The following is a 22,661-nucleotide window of genomic DNA, read 5'->3' as shown; positions in this document are numbered from 1 at the left end:
AGGGGACTGATGGGAAGCTACTGCAGAATGCAACAGGAGCGTAGCGGTCATGTCTTCAAGCTATTAGTGAAACGGGTATTTAGAAATGGTGGAAGGCAGTGATATGGGTACATATAAGGATGTAATGTAGTTTTAAAAACAGTGAAAGCTATTAAATTTGTATATTAGAAAAAATTGTCTTTCATCCAACGCTGTTTGTATTTTAAAGGCTTATGATTCTGCGGATGATTGGTCTGAACACATCAGCTCTTCAGGCAAAAAGTACTACTACAACTGCCGAACAGAAGTTTCACAATGGGAAAAACCAAAAGAGTGGCTGGAAAGGTATATGTTTGTGTTTATTTTAATTGTATAAAGAACAAATATTCTTAAGCACATTTCAGAGCAGTTGAGCTTATCTAATAGATTACCGCTATAAAAGACTAAGTGGTCTAAGTCTGCTGTTTTCCTACCCTTACCATGACCTCTGGCACCTTTTTTATCCCTCGACAGTCCAGAGCCTCGAGAGGGAAGTATGGTTGGTTTGTGTGGGGATGGCTTTTTGTTTGATTGGGGGTTTTTGTTGTTGGGGGTTTTTTTGTTTCTTGTTTTGTTTTGGGGTGAGGTTTTTTTTGTTTTGTTTTCTTTTTTTGACAAGATTGGTGAGCTAAACTGGTATAATTGTGGGCTTCAACCAGCACAGATGTAAGGAAGCAGTGGCTAGAGTTTGCTAACCCCACCTGTAGCAGCAAGCTCTTAACAGTTTAATTCATCTCATGTAACTTACAGAAACTCTTATATTATTAGATAATGTAAGTTCTTAGCTAACTTTTGTTTTCTTTTCTTCAGAGAGCAGAGGCAAAAAGAAGCAAGCAAAATGTCAGTTAACAGTTTTCCAAAAGATAGGGATTACAGAAGAGAGGTGATGCAGGCGACAGCTGCCAGTGGGTTTGCCAGTGGAAGTATGTGGTTTTTTTTACAGCAATATATTCTTGCCTTGTTTGCATTACTGTTTTCTTTTCCAAACTTGAAAAAAGTTAAAAATCCCTTTCCTAGCTGTTTTTCCTCACCTTTTTATATATAAAAGCCAAAGTGGAAAGCACAGTTAAGTCTCCCAAATGTTGTTTCTTTCAATAACTTTACTAGTGCAATACTTGCTTAATGCTTTTCATGGTGCTTCTCCTTTTTGTGGCTTTTACTGCCGAATTTAATTTTCTTCATGGGTAGTTACTTAAACAACTTGCATAATCTGTAGTTTAGTTGGACTGTCATGATCACTGCTAATGTCATATTCTGAGCTTAAAAGTAAAGATTTCACATCTATAAATAATAACCTCATTTAATGGATTTTGATATCAGGGTTTTCAGAGGCTTGGATGTGTTACTGAGAGCATATTTTTACCTCATCATTACTCTTAGTGAAATATTCCCTGGACTAGAAATTTCTGTAACTTGGAGATTTTTGTCTTGATACCTAGCTTTAATCTTTTCAATTTTTTTTATGGAAAATAGTTGTACTGTAAGATTCTGTCTGTATGCTGATGTAGTTTGGGTAAATTTGTAGCATAGTTCTCATAGTAGTTTAAAAGTAGAAGCCAAAGTATTATTCTTCACCCACGCTCTTGGGATTTGGCAAGGTAAAGATGTATAAAGGGCTGTTTTTCTGTGTACACTGAAACTAACTGCGTATGCTAAAATATACTGGATGCTACAAAAAGATAGCAGACATGCATAATGCAGTGAGTATTTGGTTTATGACAGGTGAAAAATGTAAGAATCTGTGAAAAGAACTACTCTGTATTTGCTTGGTATGTTCACTTAGCATATTTTAAAGTCTATGATCGTGTGACCAATGCAGATTAGTCGCTCATTTAATACATATAAATGTCTTGAATTAACAGTAAGTAAATTTGTTGTAGTAGTACTCAAGTGACATGAAAAGGAATTCTTTGAAGGCTAGAATGTGAAACTATTAAATTATACTTGATGTTCAGGGTTTTTGATGAACAAAAGAAAAATGGCACAAATTATCTCTTCACACTAAATACAAGATGGAAATAATAGATCTTGATTTAGATTTTTTTAGGAGACTTCAAAAGTTAACTTGACTGTAACACTCGTTATAAAGCAGCCTTTCATCAAAACACAGTACTTAACCGGAGCTCTAAATCAAGCAAAGGTCAGAGAAAATGCATTTTGTCAGTGAGTAGAATTAAATTTTGCCTTTTTTGATGCTGATCTGCTTGAGGCTTTTTTTAATCATAAGAAGTTCAATCAGCTCTAGTTGTTGGTGTGCAGCTGTATTAATCAGTGACTGCAATCTCAGACTTGTTTCTAATTTAATCTTTTTTTTCTTATTGCAACGTTCCTTGGGGAATCCTGAAAAAAAGTGGAAGACAAGCATTCCAGTGACACCAGCAGTATGCTCCCACAGAATATTTTATCTCAAACAAGCAGGCACAATGACAGAGACTACAGACTGCCAAGAGCAGAGACTCACAGTAGTTCTACTCCAGTACAGCATCCCATCAAACCAGTGGTTCATCCAACTGCTGCCCCAAGCACTGTTCCTCCTAGTCCATTTTCTCTACAATCTGATCACCAGCCAAAGAAATCCTTTGATGCTAATGGAGCATCTACTTTATCAAAACTGTCTACATCCACATCTTCCATCCCTGCACAGAAAACAGAGAGAAAAGGTATGTCTACTGAAATTCCCTCTAGTATTCAAGATTATGCATTGCATTACATTGCTTGTTCAAAGTGCATTAGTACTAAAGTTCAAGGATATTTTTCCTGTTTGGTTGTATGTGCTTAGAACCTGATTACTGTTTCGATGTGTTTATTTTCCCCTAAACCACATTTGCTATATCTTATACAACTTCAAATTGACACTGTGATACTTGCTATTTACTGGCTTATTCTGCAAATTAACATTTCAAATGATAATTTGAAAGCTGTATTTTAGTAGAACATATTTTAATTTTTTCTCTCTTGTTGTTCTGGATCTTTGCCATTTATTTGAGTTGTTATGCAGTTACACAGTTTGAAAGTCATTTTGGACCATTATGTTTATGAACTGCTGTTACTGTTTGGAGTGTCAGTGTCAAACCTTTCAGTCAACACAAGCACAATTCTTACAGAAAGTGAGAGTTTTCTACATGTTTGTGAGAGCTAATCTGTTTTGTTCTTGAGAAATACTGGATCTTCAGTTCTAAATCTGCTGATAGTTTGTGTTTCTGTTATCTGATAATACCTGTTAGATACAGTTTGAGTCAAGTGAAGATCAGGACTTCACTGTGCATTGTTTGTGACCTTTCAAAAGTCTTATAGTTAGCTTTACTTCATTGTTTTAGGGAAGAAGAGTTCAAGAAGACTGAGAGAATGAGATGTGTGTCATTAGTGATAGTATGTTACTTTGGTATAGTCAAGTTTTAGAGTGGTATGGTATTGTGTAAGAAAATACTATTTTGGGGGCTTTGGGAGGGGGAAAAGTAATTTTTGATAATCATGTTGGGTCTAATTTAAAATATTGCATAATTAGTATGTAATTGAATTTTTTTTTGGAAGATGGCTTGCTGCCCTGTTCATACATGCAAGTTGGTCTAATTAAATAGTGTTGTTTTAAAAAGAAGACCAAAACAGACTCTGGTTTGACACTGGTCTTGTACTCTGTGTTTGTTTTCAAGTCTTCCACTTTCGTTTATTAAAAGAGGTCCAGCTTTTACACAGATTTAAGACACCTGGCCACCCAAAATATTCAAACAATGTCATACGTTGACAAATACTGCAGTGCAAGATAATTGGGCATGTAAAGAAATTTTATGTTTTTTCTTGACACTTTGTGTAATTTTTACATAACCCGGGTCATGAATACTGACTGTAAACTACAGAGGAACAGGTTACTTTCAGCAAGCCTCTTCCTGTTCAACACAGTACAACATGAAGTAAGGTGTACTAGTTCATGCATGGTTCTTGTACTGAGTGCAGTAGTTACCTGCTTCAGTTAAGCCTCTATTTTCTGATTGCAGTTTGATCCACTTGTACCCATTACAGTGGAAAACATCCATGTCAAGTGTTCTTTCCTTTAGAGTATCTACTCTATTTCCATTTCTATATTTAAAATACACTTGAAAACCCTCTTAGTATTATTCAATTCTGGCATGTTCTTGATTCCTGTTTGGTGTGTGATCAGATTTCATACTGGATATTCTTTCACTGCTTTATTGCACATCTTTTTCAATTGAGCAACTGACTCTTAACAGCAATTGAAGGAACTTCCCATTCTGACAACTGCTACAAATGCTGGCAGAGTTCTAATATTTCTTACATACAACATTAATTTGAGAACATACAGCTGGGTATAATGATGAAAACAATCACACAGGGCAGTCTTGACACTGTAAATCTTACTTCAGAATCCATATTACCATGGATGGTTTCATATTAATTAATTCACTGAATTTCTGTATTCTTAGGTATTTTTTTAATTTTATACGGGTTAAATGGATAGAATCTCTGTAATAATCATGCCTCACTGGTCTGTTTCATGGTGCTTGATTCTGAGCAGATATTGTACTTACTGAGCTTCAGAAAAGGGTGGATTACAGAAAGTTAGTAAATAATTGAAGAATTAGAATAGGTGAATGTTAGGCTTGGAATTCTTACTCTAGAAAATGTGATGACTTAGGTGTTGCTTTACCTCTTGTACAGAAACAGAAGAATTCAGTGCAGGTTCTGTCATGATAAAAGATCATCAAAGAGTACATTCAGTTGACTTTCCTTTTTCTTTTTTTGGGGAATGTCAGACTGTCTTTTTAAGGAAATTGAACCAGTACATTTTCTGTAGCATTTTGCATATTTAAATTTAAAAGAAGGGAAGAAGCAGTGTTTTGGATGATTTACTGTTACTCATTCTCTCAGAGGTGACTGTGAACCTGCAGTACTAGAGGTATGCTGTTTATAAAGTCATAAAGTATTTTTTGTAGCTGTTCTATGAATTGAAAATACAATAATTGTCCTGAGACACTTGGCTCAGACAATCTTTGAAAAGTGTCTTTGCAAAACTGAAAAATAGTTTGAGAGGTTTATGTTTACACTAGTAAAGCAAATAGCCTTTGATCTTTTTTTTTTCTGTTCAGTGACTATGCCATCCCTCTCTCTTTCTAAAAAGAGGTAAAGCTGTATTTTTTTGCTTATAAAAATAGGTTGGTCCAAATGACTGAATATTATGTGCAGTAGTCCTTCCTTAAATGAATTCTTGCTTCTCGTGAATGTGTTGCTGGTTGCCTTATGCCGGCATATATGTACCACTGTTTTAATAGTTCTGATTTCAGTGTGTATTTTTAATGCAGTAATAGTTTTGAACAGCAGAACAACAAAAAAAAACCACAAAACCCAACAAAAATGCTTTTTTCAGCTCAATCTCTTTTGCTGCAGGGGTATGTTGTAGTCCCACAAGGAGATTGAATAAAATCCCTGGCTGAACTATAGCTCAGCTGTTAGCAGTAGTCCTCTGCCCTCAATGGCTGGCAGTAGTGGAGAGTTCCTGGGGAACTATTTGACCTCTACCCTTTGGTTTGAATGTTCCAGTCAGAATCTGCTGCTTCTGTTTGTGCTCACTGTGAGTGCTTTATGCAGGTAAAGTGTGGGGTTGCTTTTCCTACTTTCTGGCTGCTTTATCTGTAGGGCACATCACATTTTCCTATTTCTAATTCAGAATGAAATGTTGTATTGTCCATATCTTAACAGTGTGTCTGTCTGTAGGATACTGCTTCTCACACCTTTCCTCCAAGTCCCATCAGGCAGCACTTCTGTTTCTAGTGCAGCAGTACTCTAAAATTTTTATGAGAACACAGCAAGCTGGCCAGTGCAATGCTGGGTGGGTTGTGACTCTGGTGCTTCTTTTCCTTTTCTCACCCCTGTGGTTTTCTTGTAACACTCACTAGTCTTTAGTGGTCAGTTATTAACATTGCTTCTGGTGTTGTTGCATCTTCTTTGGCTGAGTTTTGCAGTTTCAAGTATATTATGCAATTCATATGTTGGTTAGAAAAAGTTACAATGTGAGAATGTTAGAAATTTCTTCCAATACTTTGTACTTGTTTGGTGAATGTTGCTGTTACATTTATTTTGACAGCAGAGGTAAAAACCAAAAAATTCAGTTGTAAGACTGGAATAATCCAAATGTGAGAAATACGGAATTTTTTGTATTTTAGATAATTTGAGTATTTTTGAGAACCTAGTTGCTATTGTTACTATAGTTTGATTTGGTCAAATGTGTTTACAGAATGCATTGCTTTTAAATATTTATGTATTTTTGTTGTGGCTTAAGGTCCTTAGTAGATCAGAATTGAACTATGTAAAACAGATAAATGTGACTACCAGTGCTCAGAGAACTTAGTTGGTGAACTGTACACTCCAGGTGCTTCAGCACAGAAAATGTGTTATGATTTTAATCATCAGCAGAAAATAAAGCAATTCTCTTAGCTGTTCTGGATAGTAGTTTTTTAATCAGTGAAGCAGAGATGAGGTTTATAGGGCAGTAGGATACGAATGTCTGAAAATTTTGTAATGCAGTTTTCCTTCCACAGAGAGCACACTGTGAGAGCACACATGCCTAATAGTTGCTACCAGTGCAAAGATAACAGCTCAAGCTCACAATAGAGTGGTAGGGTAATATTGTAGTTTTGGATCCAAAGGACTTTGAATGCATTTGTTTTGTTTTAAATGGGATAAAAATTACATCAGTAGTAAAAGCTATTGGAACACTCAAAGGGTCATTTTAATAATTTAGGAATCATCAAGTCAGCAGTAGTGGATAATTTGCATGTCATTAAAAAAAAATCTTTGTTAAATCAGAATAAGAGCAAGCTTATATGTAGCATTAATTTAAAGCTAGTCATGCAGGGAGTACTTGTATGTTAGCTGTCAAAAAGAGGACTGTGAAGGAAAGACCTTCCTTCGCAAAGAAAGCATTTCCGAGTTCTTTTTTCCCACCCAGTTCTCTGTCACACTAGTATGCCTGATGAGCTCAGCTCACCCTGGTTAGGAGGAGAGTAAGCAAGTTACAGGTGCTTGCAGGATTCCAGCAGGCAGAGTGGGGTGGCAGAGGCACAGCAGAGGTGTGGGACTGTCAGGATCGAACCTCTTCATTGAAGCAGAGTCAGAACAGTCAGAAGAGATGAACAGTCAGAAGGCTTTGATTTCCACCCCCTTGCCTTCAAGCTTGTAGGCTCAGGGTTGCCTTTTAGAATGTCCATCCTGGTGGATCAGCTGTTTGCTTAGGAGCAAGGGTTCTTGTCATAAGGGGCACAGATTGGTGATGGCAAGGTTCAGTACCATGTTTATGTACTGACTCAAACTGAGAAGCTAAGGGTGCTTAGAAAAAACTGAAGAACATGGTGGCATGACTGCTGAAAATGATCTGTTATTTTTTTTCTGAAAGGATTGTTTGGCCATGTTATTAAAAAATTCCCACTGCTTGGAGGCATCACACCAGAAGGTTTCCATTTTGACTTGACCTGGCATTTCTGCTTCTGCAAAAACTTAACAAACCTCTTAGCAAAACTTAGAACAAATGTGCACCTTGTAATGTGAAATCCTGACTGATAACTTGGATTTCTTTCCTTTTTGTCCAAAAAATGTGCTTGTGGGTCACACTCCAGCAGAGAAGGTTATGAATAGAAAGCTCTTCCCTAATCATTATGGCCTTCAAAAATTATTTTCATTATAAAAAGGTTTTTTCCTGCTCCATTTTAATGTTAAACCAATTAATAGTTCTTCCCATTAAGTTAATCTCCACATCTAATGGTGTTTCTTTTTGCCATGAGATTACTTTGTTTTCCTCCTTTTTTTTTTTGTTTTGGATGGCTTTGTTTCTTGGTCTTTTTTTTTTCCATGTGATTAAAGTTGATGGTCCAGAAAGTTGTTTTGTAGTTGTTCTATAATATGGTTTTGTATGTAGGTTGCATCTAATAAACTAGTTTGCATAATTATTAGAAAGCATACTGTATTTTCACGTTATTGCAACAAAGTGAATGGATCTTTTTAGAAGCATTTTAAAAGCTCCATATATTGAGACTTTATTGTGCATAGCTTATAATGGAAAAATTGGTGCAAGGTCATATTTTTAAAATCACAACAAGTAATTTTAAGTATTATTTTCTTCTTTTTTTAGTTATTCGGAGGAAGAGATAAAACAAATTTTATTTAATGAAGTTCTTAAAGCTTGGAGAGATTGCAGCACGCTAAGTTCTAGCTTTGTTTTTTATTTAATTTTTTTTATTTAAAAAGCTTTCCTTGGGACTTTCATGATAAAAGCTGAAGTTTTAGGTGAGGTTAAAGAGTCATTTGCATAGTATTTGTTTAGACATTGATGTTGACAGTGAAGAGGCTGCAGACTTGTCATGTTGCACTTCTTCAGCCACCGTCTGTGCTGCAAGGCCTGGAAAAGTCTTAAGCTGTTACGAAAATTTTTTTATAAGACATGGACTAATTTTATTTTCTGTTGGTAAACTTCCAGTTGTCATTTCAAAATTAGTCTGATGCTTAATGATTCAGATTAAGTTTATGAATGACTGCCATGTAATCCAAATCCTTATTTTGCAATAATAGTGTAGGTTGCTTGTTAAGGAACATGAATTGATGTTGACACAGATGTAGGGACCAGTGGATCAGAGCTGCAAAACTACAGAATTTAAATTTGTTGAGATATTTAACTTTTCTCAGCATGCTGTGTTCATCTTGACTGTGTTTCATGATGTTTGAGGGCTTCAAGTGCACTTAAGAACTACAGGATTGTATTATTAATAAGCATTTTAAAAAACTCTAATAAACTAGAAAATCGTGTTTAGATGTTGGAAAGTAAACTTAATTCTGTGGCAACATAAACAGTGTAACAGTCTCTCAAAGCAGATCAGAGAAAGGGAATTAGGGTGGAAAAGAAGGGAGTGAGGAGTTTCTGCTTCTATTTGTGGAAAAAGCAGGGGAAATGCACACATCCCAGTGAGGGATATCTGAGGGTTTTTGTCAGACAAATATTTCATCATGAGGCGTTCTGACTAGTTATATTAACTTCAAAAGGAAAAACTTGCAGGCTCTGTATAGCATCATAAATTAAACCAGGTTTTAACCTTTGTAATTACATTATACAAAAAGAGATGTTTGGAGGCTTTGTTTTATTGGCAGTATTTCTAGGATTTAATATCCTGTCTGTGAGCCATGAAGTAAGATAGATGGGTTTAAATTAAGGTAAAGAAGGTTGTGATTATATACAACTAATTTGTAGTCTGTATTTTTAGCATGTGTGTTTCCATCACAAAGGAGTTTCCCTCTGTGGAGAAGAGGTAAAGATTATGGGCTGAGATAAGAACAATTTATTGGAAACAGCAGTGAAATAAGAAATGGAACAGTAAAAGCAACAATATTATTAGAAGGGTGTGAAAGAGAGAGGAACAACTCACATGCAAACAAAAGCTCACGACGTGGGGGGACCACATTATGGGAACTACTGCCATCTTCCCCCACTGAAGAAAGACTCCCTTCCCCAACCCTGGCAGTGAAGTGAGGTGGTACAAAATAACTGCTTCTCCTGGCTGCTGCAGAAATTAACCCTGTCTGAGCAGAACCAGGATGTTACCCACCCTTTATTCTGTACCATCTTACATCATGCACAGATCCTACACCTTCCAACTGGTGTGCTCCCGCCTAGTTGCAAGCTGTATCGGGAGCTCATGATTGGTGTGTCTGAAGCAGTCCATACTCATTGTCCATGGTAGTTACAGCATACAGTGACAGTGTCATTCAACAGCCAGTGTTTAAAAATTTGGTATTACAGACTGCTCTCACGTAAAAATCAAATCCCATTGAGGTACACATAGTGTTTCCCCATCCCTCTGCATTACCAACCAAGTGCGTCAGGTCCTTGAGCAAAAACATGGATGGGTTTGCCTACCCTATGGATGGCTTTTGCCTTTGCTTGAGGAAGGACTAATCCAAACTGTCTTCCCTAACACATTCTTCATATGCACCACGGGGACTTAATCCCCTTCTGTGGTATATGGAGGTTCTGTTTGGACAGGACCAGCTCACTTGGTAGAGCCTCTGGTGTTAGCTAACTAGGTGGCCTTTGCTAAATGCATCTCCCAATGTGTGATGGTCCTACCACTCATTGCTTTCAATGTGGTTTTTAGCAGTCTGTTGTACAGTTCAATTTTCCCAGCGGCTGGTGCATGACAGGGAGTATGATACATCCACTCAGTACTGTGGCCCAGGTGTCTATGAGGCTGTTTTTGAAATAAGTCCTATTGTCTGATTCAATTCTTTCAGAGTGCCATGTCCCAAGGTGGTGTTCTGGGCAGTGGCATGAGGCACAGGGTGTGTCTCCAGGCATCCAGTGGTTGTTCCCGTCATTGTAAGCATGTAGAGCTTGCCCATGGCAGGTTTGTGGAAGTGTGGTATAATCAACAATCAGCCAGGCTTTCCCGTACTTACTTTTGACCATCATCCACTGTACAACAGGGGCTTTACCTGCTTGGTCTGTTTGGTTGCAGTGCATGTTTCACAGTTGCGAGTAACCTGTAAGATACTGTCTGGGGTTAAATCCACCCCTCAGTCGTGAGCCCATCAGTATGTTGCATCTCTTTCCTGATGATGTGAGGCATCATGAGCCCACTGAGCCAGAAATAATTCATGCTTCAGTAGCCCAACTCTTGGGTACAGAGAGCATCTGCATGACAGACTTTAGCAGTCAACTTCTCTACCCCGGTAGTGATATCTTGCCATAATACAACAGCCCAGATGGTTCTCCCTCTGTGCTGCCAATTGGTCTTTTTCCATCAGTCCAGCCACCGCCACAGAGCATTTGCTACCATCCCTGACTCATTGTAGAAGTAAAGTGTTGGCCATTTTGTCTCATTCAGTGATATCTAAAGCCAGCTGGATGGCTTTCATCTGTACAACCTGACTTGATCCACCTTATCCCTCAATAGCTTTTGTGGCTTGCCTCACAGGACTCAATACAACAGCTTTCCATATTTGATGTGTCCCTTCAATACAGCAGGAACCATCAGTGAAGAGACTATCACTTTTCATTTTCTTGTAGCTGATTATATGGTGTGGTCTCCTCAGTACATGTCACCATTTCTTGCCCTTCTGATGATGATAGTTCAAAATTTTCACCTTTGGGCCAGTTTGTGATGAATTCCAAGATCCAAGGGCGATTGGGGTTTCCTGTTTTAATTTGCTGTGTTACCAACATGACCCACTTGCTCCACATAGCATCACTGGCATCATGTGTGGAAGGGGCTTCCCCCTTGCACATCCAGCCCAGCAGTAGCGGTCAGGATGCCAGGAGTAGCTGTACTTTGGTGCCAGTCACTTCTGAAGCAGCTTGAAGCCCTTCATAAGTTCCCAGTATCTTTTTTTCGGTTGGGATGTAGCAGGCCTTGGATCTTTTGTATCCCTACTCCAGAACTCCAGGGGTTGTCCTTGAGTCTCCCCAGGTACTTCTTACCAGAGACTTCAGGAAGGACCATTCTCCCTGACTGCAGTGTGGAGCACATTTTTCACATCTTGTTCTGTGTTGACTGTCCCAAGTGCTACTGCATGATCCTGTTTTATTTTGTTCAAAAGCTTGTTGTTCGGAATTCTGCTTCAAATTGTTCTTCCATGTTACATGATAGAGTGGCCTGACAATCTGACTGTAATCTGGAATATGCATTCTCCAAAAACCCACAGCACCTGGAAAAGCTTGTGCTTCCTCTTTGCTCACTGGTGGGGACATAGCTGCTATTTTGTTGACCACAGCCATTGGACTTTGATCATGTCCGTCTTTCCATTTTACTCCTAAAAACTGAATTTCCTGGACAGGTCCCTTGACCTTACTTTGTTTTATGGCAGAATTGGCCTTCTGGAGGATTTGGATTATCTTCTCCCTTTTCTCAAAAACTTCCTCTGCTGTGTTCCCCCACATAATGATGTCATCAATACACTGCAGGAGTTCTGGAGCCTCACCCTTTTCCAGTGCATTCTGGATCAGTCCATGGCAAACAGTGGAGCTGTGTTTGCTCCCTTGGGACAGTCGGTTCCAAGTATACTTCACACTCCTCAGGTAGCAGCAAACTGTGGCCTGCATTCTCCTGCCAAAGGAATGCAAGAAAATGTATTGGCAGTGTCAATGGTGGCACCACTTCCCTGCCTTGGACTCCAGTTCACACTGAAGTTCAAGCATGTCTGGCACAGCAGCACTCAGTGATGGCGTGACTTCATTCAGGCCACAACAGTCCCCTGTCAATCTCCACTCTCCATTGGATTTAAACACTGGCTGTGTGGGCTATTAAAGTGTTGTCTTGCTGACATTCCCTGGCTCTCCACAGATCATCTCATGGATGGGGGTCACAGAGTCCCAGTTGGTGTGGTATTGTCAACAGTGACTGTTGTGGTAGCAATTGGTACCTGTTGTTCTTCAGCTCTCAGCAATCCCAGAACAGAACGGTCCTCTGACAGACCAGGCAAGGTATTCAGCTGTCTAATTTCCTCTGTCTCTAGAGCACCTATCCCAAACGCCCACAATGCCCTTTTGGGTCCTTGAAATACCCTCTGCAGAAGTAATCTGTGCCAAGGATGCATGGTGCTTCTGGGTCAGTCGCAGTGGGGTAGTTTTGCCATTTATTCTGGATTCCAGGTGATTCACTTCAGCTTCCAGTACAGTCAGCTTTTGGGATCCTCCTGTCACCCCAGAAATACAGATGGATTCTGCCCCTACATATCTTGATGGCATCAGGGTACATTGTGTGCTGGTGTCAGCTAAAGCCTTATACTCTTGTGGGTCTGATGTGCCAGGCCATTGGATCCACAGAGTCCAATAGATCTGATTGTCCCTTTCCCACATCTGGTTGGGGGCAGGGCCCTTTTAGTGCTGGTCATAGTTCTCATTGCTCACTCCTTGTAAATATGAACTGGAGGTCCCTTCTAGAGGATTAGAAGTAACATCAGCTCTTCTATCTGAGGACTTGCCCACTGAAAACTGGAGTGGCATTTGTCCTTGAAGAAGTTCCTGTGGCGGTTGTTATTCTGTTCAGCTCACATACCTGTACTGCTAGGGCAGAGGTGGAGTTTTCACCCCACTTCCTCATGTTCTCTCTTTAGCTCAGAGGAAAAACACAGGTTACTTTGTCGTGTGTATCTTCTCTCTTGAGCAGGGGGTTGCTTGCACCCAGTAGCAGAGACTCTGGTCCGTACTGGCAGGGCATGGGACATTTCCTCACTGACTTTTTCAAGTCTGTCCACAGTCTTGGACAACCTCTACAGCTGAGGTTTGGGTCAAGATGGTCTTCATAGTGCTGGAGCTGGGTAGTCACACGAAGCAGTGTTTGTTCTCTTCCTTTCATTAACATTAGTGCCAGTGAGTTGGCATATGACAGTGGCACGCTCTGTACAAATTTCTGCCACACGGATTGTGTACACTGGACCTGATCTGAATCTACAGGAGACTGCTTGTTATTTGAATCTCTGTAGATTGCTTCCAGCACATCTGATTCAGGTACTGGATACCTTTTTTCCATGGCATTCTACTTACTGGGGTGCACTACTAGATTGTCCTTGAGAGAGTTATCTTCCCTCCTGCATGACAGGAGTCATCTCCAGAGGCTGACAGTTTGTCTTCTTCCCAAACCCCTTGTCAATGCCCATGTTCCAGGACAGGGATCCCAGTTGCTTGGCTTCACTACCATCTGGTTTCATATCATGGGCCATGATACCCCAGCACTGGAGCAGCCAGGTCACCAGAGTCTCATTCCACTGGCAGCTGAAATCTTTCTGCGTATCTCACAGCTCACTCGGGGATAGGGATTGGGTGATTATCTTTGGCCCTTCCTCTCCCTGCTGTTGTGAGGGTTCTACTTCCTCTTCACCCCTCACTAAGTGAACTGATTTGATCATGGATTTCTTCCTCTGTATAGGGGTGACTGCTACTGGCTTGGGTTCTTCCACTGGTTCAGCTGCTGTTTGTGTGGTCTCAGTGCCTGTTGGTCTGTATTCTTCCTCTTCTCCCTGAGGGACTGTCTGCTATTGAACTATGCCTGGTAAAGAGTAGCCAGAGCCCAACACTGCAATAATTTGCTCCTCTCTGGAGTTGCCACAGCATTCTCCTTGGAAAATACTCTGTTCTTTATCAAGATCCTGTAGTTGTTCAGGGATGAACTTCCAAACCATTGAAGCAGAGAATTTCCTCCCAAACTTGCCCATTTTCTCCCACATTTCATGCAATTCATGACAATCGACCCACAGGACAGACCTTCCTAGAAATCTCTCTCCTGACTACTAAATGTGGTGTGGGCCATGCTGACTGTAAACATGGTATAGACTGTACTGAGGAGACCTAGCAACAAGACCATGCTTTTCTTAACAACCAGAGGAAATCTGAAATTCTCAAAAGCTATTTTAACAGGCCTGAAAGAGGCAAAGGGCATAAAAAACTGGGGAAAATCATCTGTCCCTGTTGCCCCACAGACTAGGTACAATTTAATGGGCTCCCAAAGGTAGACCCCAAGGGAAGGGTAAAAGAGCATTACTGAACACACATCCCAAATTACCCTCATTGCCCTTCATGATGTTATGTCATAAACTGGTCTCCCACAGTACAACAACGCAGCAGTCATGATCCCTCTCTTTCCCTGCTCTGAAAAAGAACACCATGGTGGGCACACAGGGCATACACAGGAATATGTATACAGGGTTAGGTGCCACAACCCTGTGAACAGACCAAGCAACTTTGTGACCATTGACTCCCTGCCTCATACAGCAAATGCTTAAATTGGTTTCACACCGCTCTGGTCAGATCTGATTATCTCAACCCTTTGTACCTCATTGGGTGCCATATAAGGCTTTTGAGGTTTATGATCGGTGTTCCCCAATTTAGTGTTCCTGCTGAAACACTCCAAACCACGCACTGTTCATTCACTGCTCCCTCCCTTTCCCCTGTGACAGGCTGGAGAGGAGAATTGGAGGCACAAAAGGAAAAGATTATAGGTAGAGATACGAAAAATTTACTGGAAACAGCAATGAAATGAGAAATCAACAGTAGCAGCAACAATATTAATAAAAGGGTGTACTAGACAGACAATACATACACACAGAAAAAGCTCACCATGTGGGAACCTGCAGTATGTGAACCAGTACCATGCTACTCTGACTGAAAGACAGCTTCCTTCCCTGTGCCCCTGGCAGTGAAGTGCAGTGGTATAGAATAACCAGCCCTTCTGGCTACTCCAAAAATCAACCTTATCCTGGTCAGAATCAGCGCAGCTATTTAATATAAACAAGAAATACTGGAATTTCTACCAATATTTTTACAGGCGGTTTTTGGGGCAGAAGCAGGTTTATGGTTTGTATTTCAGTAATAATAAATTAGATAATTCGTGTAATGCAGTGATGCTCTGAACAGTCATTTTACTCTGCGTCCTCTATGATGTTAAACAAGAGTTCTAATGTGAGGTACGTGTAGGTAGTCATGGTCATAGAGATGTATTCTTTTATAACATTTAGTGTTTTGTTTTTGAGTTGTTCCGCATCTCAGAAGATTGGAGTGTTAGCATTAGGCACTATCCTTGCTTTGTATCCTTTCTCTAGGTTTAATTGGGTGATTGTACAAACATACCTTTCACAGATAGATTTTAACACACACTTAAAATACCTGCAATAATACAGCTATGAAATAGTGTCTCCATACTGTCTGAAAGAAGTAACTCAGCTGTATTGTGTCAATGTAATTCAGTGTGCATTTTTGTAGCATAAAAACTCAAACTAAAGTGGTTTTACAGACCTCATGGAATTCAGTGGTTTTGAGTGCCATGTTTTGAGTTCTGTTATAAAAGAAATAAGTGAATACCCAGGACTGGGTGGGTATAAGGTTTATTTTAACTGCATTGTTAGCTTGAGTTTGCCTTTGATTCAGTGTGTTTTCTGTTCAGAGCTGCAGCATGGGTGAAAAGCACTTCCAGCTGTTTGGTACAGTGGTGTGGTTTGAGGGTCAGGTATTTGCTTACATGAATAAATAATACAGTAGTGAGTTGCTTCTTTACTTAAAATAACTTCATATTTAACTGTATCCAAGTCTGGATACATTAAATATGTTTTGAAATTAGTGCTGGCAGTCACTCTTTTTTTTTTTTTTTTTTTTTAAAGAAGGGTGTTTTGTTGTTTGGGGGTTTTTTAATGGTTGTTTTTCTGGTCAGGTTCTCAAAACTGTAGGGGGTAGCAGGCTTGTACACATGAGCACTAACGTGTCCCATTGTGCTTATTTCTCTTGCTTTTGTCTGCCAGTGTATCTTGATCTTATTTGGACTATGACAGATCCAAATTCAATTTAAACTTCACATGTTTTTTGTTTAGTATGGTAAGATTCTTGTTTGTTAGATGTGTCTTGACCTGCAGTTGCCTTAATGTTTACTTTGAACACAATAACATACGATTTTTTATGCAGTATTTTATAATAAAAACTTTTACTAATGACTTACTGTTTTAATAGGAGCTAATACCTAATCAGCTGTCCTAGTTCACATGTTACTGAAAACCATGCAGAAATTTTGTAACTGGTTTTTCTTTTTTTCTCTATCTTCAATCTTTGTAACCCTTTTTGTCCCTTTTTAAATTGTTCTTACGAAAACTCCTAGCCAAATGACCATGTCCCTTCACAGATATATTGCAACCAACCCTGAGGAGACTGTAACTAGATAAGGCCACATCTTTTTCAGAAGTTCACCTGAAACTCCGAAATATGTCTTTGCATTCTGGCAAGCTTTCAAATTTGGATTCTTCAGCACTTTTTTTCTGGTTCAGATTTCTCTGCTACTTGTTGGGAATAAGTTTTCTGGAGTGCTTGTGACCTTTATAAGCTATTTATACTGTAGCAGCAGGGAAGCAGAAATCCTTTTCCCAGTAAGATTAGAAACCTCAGTGAAAAGATTTGCACATCGTTACTCACTTCCATAATTTTTTATTTTTATTTTTTAGGGTTCTTCTCCAAATTAGTCTTGGAAGTTGCAATTAAGGTTATTGGAATACAAAAGCTGTTAGAAATTCTGTAACATTTTATTCTTACGTAGTAAAACAAAATAAGACCTTTCCACTTCTTTACTAATAAAGTCAGCATCATCTTACTTTGACCATCTCTCCAAAGAAAAAAACAAAGCACGCCCTTAAAGTAAAAGAACTTCCCATCCTGTTTTCCCAATTCATTTAGATTTTTGCCTGACATGTAGAATACCGAGGTTGACCTCTGCCTGGTTTGAGGTGGGTTTAAAATTCAGGTCTTCATTACTATGGGCAAACATCCTGCATGAGATCTTGGATCCATAGCTTTATGCTCTGCATCCAACTTCTTTGGTGCTATAGAGGTGTTAATCTTGACGGAATTTGGGGGCAGGGGTCTCTTGAGGGTTTAATGAGGATGAGAGAAGGGGGAGCTACGATTGAAATATAACGGTCCAGGTTTCTTAAAGGAAGGATATTTGAAGTGACTGATGGTACACGTGTAGTAAGTTGGAATACTTTCATTTCAGAGATTTCTCACAGTATTGGAATGGAGGAGCAACTTTCTGTTAAGTGAAAGTCACATTTAAAATTAATTAAATAACTCATATTAATCAGAACAAATTCCCATACAGTGTAACTGAATTTAAGTACTATGTATTTCTGTGGATAACAAATGGTAATATTTCCTAAAATGGTATTAATAAAATAAAGGATATGGGTCTTAATGCTTCAGGAGAAGTTGACAAGTTAAAAATCAATTATGGGCAGGTAAATTTTTAGATGTTTTTCCACTCTGCTGTGGGGATGTTAGTAGGACTGTTTTTACATTTCTAGTACAGCTCATTATCCTTTCTAAATTCTCAGCAATGTAGCTGGATTTTGTACGATAGACTTAAATTTTGTGGCTTCTTGTATTGGTTTCTCCATAAATGAAGCATGGCTTTTACAGTAGCCTATACATGAAATCCATGGGCTATAAGGTCTTTGTTCCTCGTATATTTTCCAAAGAAAGATTGGAATCATGAGTAAAAATACAGAATATGAGTACAGGCACAGTAAAAGAAAAGATCAGTAAGGAATTTTTGGCCCACATTTGTTGTAAAAGCTAAGGAAAAAAATGTCCCATTTTTAATACTGGCTGCTTTTAATCCAGTATCTTGAAGTGGAATAGTTGCGTGTGTGTGGTCCTCATAAATATTAGGTTCAATAGCGTAAATTGCATTAGAAATCAGCTATCTTCAATTTTTGTTCTATTAATGTTGTGTGGTTTTTTCTTAAAAATGATAGTTAGGCATTTGATCTTCTGAATTTAATATGAGTATTGTACTAGTGAGTTGTCAGGTTATATTGGGGGAAATGAAAAACACTTTCTGTCTTCTGTTCAGAGTCTGCATCTGTGGACAAGTCTGTATCCCATTCTTGCACAACTCCTTCTACATCTTCTGCTTCTGGACTGAATCCAACTTCTGCGCCTGCTTCATCTGCTCCTACAGTTCCTGTTTCACCTGTCCCACAATCACCAATTCCTCCATTACTTCAGGACCCAAATCTCCTTCGACAGCTGCTGCCTGCTCTGCAAGCCACCTTGCAGCTTAATAATTCTAGCGTAGATATATCCAAAATCAATGAAGGTAAGGATTCTTTGAAGTTCATGTAGTCTGGCATTTACATACGTTAGTATATTATTGGATACCAGGCTGTACTAAATGAAAGCCTTATTTTAAATGAGAAGTGAATAAATGAATCCCTAGGTAATGTGGGGATTTTTGTGGGTTTTTCTTTTCTGTTAAACCTTCTCAACATTTAAAGTTTTCAAATTAATAAATGTTGATGTACATGAGCAATCTGTTTGAGACTGGTGACTTAATCGCTGTATCAGCATTTGTCTGTTGCACAAAATTTCGTTAGAGCTCTTTGTTCTTTTGTTTCGTGCACTGTTCTTTGTTTTCTGTAGTTTGTGCTGCTGTTCTATTGACGTGTGTTTGCAAATACTGAAACTTCTAGGGATTCTTAAATCTTGTTGCCTCACAACTTTTTTCTTTAGCGTAACAAGTTAGCCTCTCTGAATAAAGGTGGCATGTCAGTAAGTTTGCTAGCCAGTTAAATTTTGTACATGTAATCAGTGTGTCCCTTCCATTTTTGTCACATAGGCTTAGTTTGTTAGAAGTGAGTTATCACCTACCTATAGTGCCTTTTGCTGCAAGAATGGGTAGAGCTGATGCATTTTGAATGCAGTTTTATCTAATGTGTCTGCACGTGGCAAGTTATTGATAAAGTGGTGTAGGAGTTTTTGTTTGCTTCTTGTGTACAGATCACTGATTTCAATAGGAAGTAAAACATTTACATGTAGTGCTGAGACTTAATTATCTTTAACTTTTTGAAAGTGCTAATCAAGTAAGTGAAAATATGTACAAAATATTCTGTACCTTGCAATTATTTATCAGAAAAAGCTGTCAGTTGCTTCCTTTTAATCAGCAAATATTCTATCTTCGTTCAGTACTAATAGGTGAGTAGGTCACTGGTTTCTTTTTCCTGTGCAGGGAGAAGCCTTTAAAACTGTAGTGTGCTAGGTTGGGCTGAAGAAAGGAGTGTTATGGTTGTTTGTGTTGAAATATGAAAGGTCCAGTCAACTCCAATTGTATTTTATTAAAAAGCTGCCTGGTGAAATTTCTAGTAGTTTTCTGTTGCCATATCTGAGCAGCAGCTGTGTATATCTTGAAACAAGAGTGTTCAGAATTGTCTGATGGCATGAGGGCCTGCCTGGCTGTGTCCCCATGGGCAGAGTGACTTCACCTTGCACAGCAGGGCTGCCCTTACTGTGCATGTGATTCAGAGTTACTCTGTGCTTGTGCTGGTGAGTCAGTTTTTTCGGGAGTGTGCATGGGTGGCATGTATGTTCAGGAAGTATCCCACAGAGCCTGCAGACATTTTTGGAAAGGTTGGTTCAGAAGCTCATAGTTCAGAGTCTCATAATCTCATACTGAAAGATACTGTTCCTGTATTGTGCAGTTTTAAAATGGTTAAAAGTGATTGATTTTTTTTTTTTTTTTTTTACTGGGGGGATGACATGGGACAGTTAAACCCAGAACAGATAAATAATAAATAAATAAAAAACGGGGTTTTTTTATTAGTAAGAAGAAATGCAGATTTTTAACTTGAAAGATTTTTTTTTTTTTGTCTTGAACAGGAAGTCTGCTCCCCATCTCTTTTAGTGAGTTAAAGTGATTCTGCTTTTTGCTTTTTTTAAAAAATATTGTAGTGTAAAAAAACTTCACACGCATTCTACTTACTACAGTAGCAAATTGAACAAGTTTTCTGTTGATGTTTAGAAGAATTATTCCTGATTCGTAAGGTCAAGCTGAAGAGTTAAAGTTATTTTTTAAAATAATTTTTTCTAAGTGTATGTTGCAAAGTTAAAACTACTAAATAAAGGACTTGCTAGACATTCCAAGTCAACTTGAAATCAAGTAACTGAAAAACAGTTCAGGTGAATCATCGGTCACGGTAGATACGGGAAATAAATCTGAAAGAAAATGTAGCTTAAATGTGTAATTAGCCAGTTGGAACAGTTTAAAGTGGTGTTCTAGAATTGTCAGTAAAACTGAATGTTTGTTTTCAGTTCTAACAGCAGCTGTGACACAAGCCTCTCTGCAGTCTATACTCCATAAAATTCTTACTGCTGGACCATCTGCTTTCAATATCACCTCCCTAATTTCTCAAGCTGCACAACTGTCTACGCAAGGTATTCAGAGTCTTTTTTTCACTTACATCAATTTGTTAGCAGTGTTTTAAAAAGGCTGATACAGTTGAAAGTTGTAGAATCTCTGTTGTTGCGTCTTTGGCCACGCAGTGTGGAGAATGTTGAATGACTTTTTTCTGAAGATAGGATAAAAAATTGTTACTGAGGAGCAGGCACCTGACACACAACTAAGTAAATATGCTTCTCTGTCTCACCTTTTGGGATTTTCTTTGTATGTTAGCTAATTCTCTGTGAGTAATGTGAAACCTCTGTGAGACCCTCTCAATTTATTCTGGACCTGAATAGGTGTTATTTAATGTTCAGTATAAAACACAACTCTTCCTTGCTTTAACACCCATCTTGTAGTACTGTGTTACGGTGACTCTTGGGGGAGGCTTTAAATTCTTAAGTTTGCTCTGTCTGGTGGGGGATTTTTTTTTTTTTTCATCTTCCAGGCAAGATATTCTTTCAGGTATTTTCAGTATGTTCTGGGTTATAACTTAATAAAAAAACTTAAGTTTCAAAGTTCAGAAACTTAAACCAAAACAATAAATGCAGTCATCTTACTGAGTAGGTAAGCAGTACTAATTCTAATTTTTAACCATGGGTGGGGAACTGTTGGTATACACCTAGAATAGGTGAATAGCTTTCTAAATAAACTATTCAGACATTCTTCTGGTTAAATCAAGTTGAGTGCTCTAAAATAGGAGTCGGAAATGATTCAGTCTCTTTGTGTATTAAAAGCATTTCCTAATAGCTTCTTCTCTTTCTCCCTCCCCTGAAGTTTTAGAACTGGGGAGTTTGGGGAAGATACAATTCCTTAACTAGCATTGTTGTTGAACGTTTGATTGTTCTAGTTGTTCACAGTGAACGTGTTTGTATATCATCTAACATAGCGTACTCCAAAGTACCAAAAGAAAGCCTAATTCACATTTAAGATAGGACATAGTTTTATTAAAAGCAATTTTTTTTCCTTTACAGCTCAGCCATCTAATCAGTCTCCAATGTCTTTAACATCTGATGCCTCATCGCCAAGATCATATGTGTCTCCAAGGATAAGCACGCCGCAGACTAACACTGTTCCACTTAAACCTTTGATGACTACACCACCAGTATCATCCCAGCAGAAGGTAAGCTCCTTTTGATTTATGCCATATTGTAGTAAGAAACCATTATACATAATATTAAGTATTGCTCCTATATATCCATGTGCTAGCAGTTGTATATAGGATGATAAAATATATATGTTATCTTTCCCAGTAGAAACAAACAACTGGAAACAGCTACTTGACTGTATTTTGGCAGTGCAGCTCCAGCATGAAATCTAGTTTACTTTTCTTGAAGAAATTCTTATGCTGGCTTCTGATGCTGTCTGGAGATATTACCAAGGCATCAGTATTTTAGCGTATTTAAATAGAAACAAAATCATACTTCAAAGGCAACAGCTGATACAATTCTCTAGACCTACCCAATAAAAAATGTTTAGAATAGGAGAGAGCTTCTTGGGGCAATTAACTGGATGTAGTCTCAGATTTGGTTTGGAAGTGTGCTAGGTGTTTACAGATCAATACCATAATGTCCCTTTCCCTTCCTGCCCCCCGACCTCTATTGATTCCGAATTCCTTCAGTGGATCAGTGACTAGGAAATGTAAATTGAAGCTAACCTATAAGCTCCTAAGGTTCTTCCTAAGAAGCATGACTCTAGACTTTGGGGTGAGACACCCCCACCTTTCTAAAATCTGTGTTCTCTATCACTACCCCTGCTTAGCTAAGATGTCTTTTTTTCAATTTTCTGCTCACAAGTGAACCTCTTATGCCTTGAAGGCCTTTGAGGAATACTTTTATCTTCAGGAGAACATATTGCATTTGTCATCATAGTCAAAATGCCTCATTTTCTTTCATCTGTTTTCAT

General features: G+C 38.6%; 1 protein-coding gene across 2 annotated transcripts in view; it reads left to right on the top strand.

Moving 5' to 3' along the window:
• Positions 1 to 22,661, top strand: part of WAC (WW domain containing adaptor with coiled-coil) — a 58,515-nt gene that overhangs the window by 21,199 nt on the left and 14,655 nt on the right. For both annotated transcript variants that reach the window (XM_082294832.1, XM_082294831.1), the window contains exons 5-10: positions 209 to 324; positions 829 to 941; positions 2,370 to 2,678; positions 18,396 to 18,641; positions 20,630 to 20,752; positions 21,731 to 21,879. In XM_082294832.1, coding sequence (XP_082150958.1) covers positions 209 to 324; positions 829 to 941; positions 2,370 to 2,678; positions 18,396 to 18,641; positions 20,630 to 20,752; positions 21,731 to 21,879 — 1,056 coding nt within the window. The remainder of the gene's footprint in view (positions 1 to 208; positions 325 to 828; positions 942 to 2,369; positions 2,679 to 18,395; positions 18,642 to 20,629; positions 20,753 to 21,730; positions 21,880 to 22,661) is intronic.

This window comes from Coloeus monedula, assembly GCF_965178545.1.
Source record: "Coloeus monedula genome assembly, chromosome: 1".
NCBI classification, from domain to species: domain Eukaryota; kingdom Metazoa; phylum Chordata; class Aves; order Passeriformes; family Corvidae; genus Coloeus; species Coloeus monedula.
The sequence above is the reverse complement of the archived record's forward strand: the minus strand, read 5'-3'. Positions and strand labels throughout refer to the sequence as shown.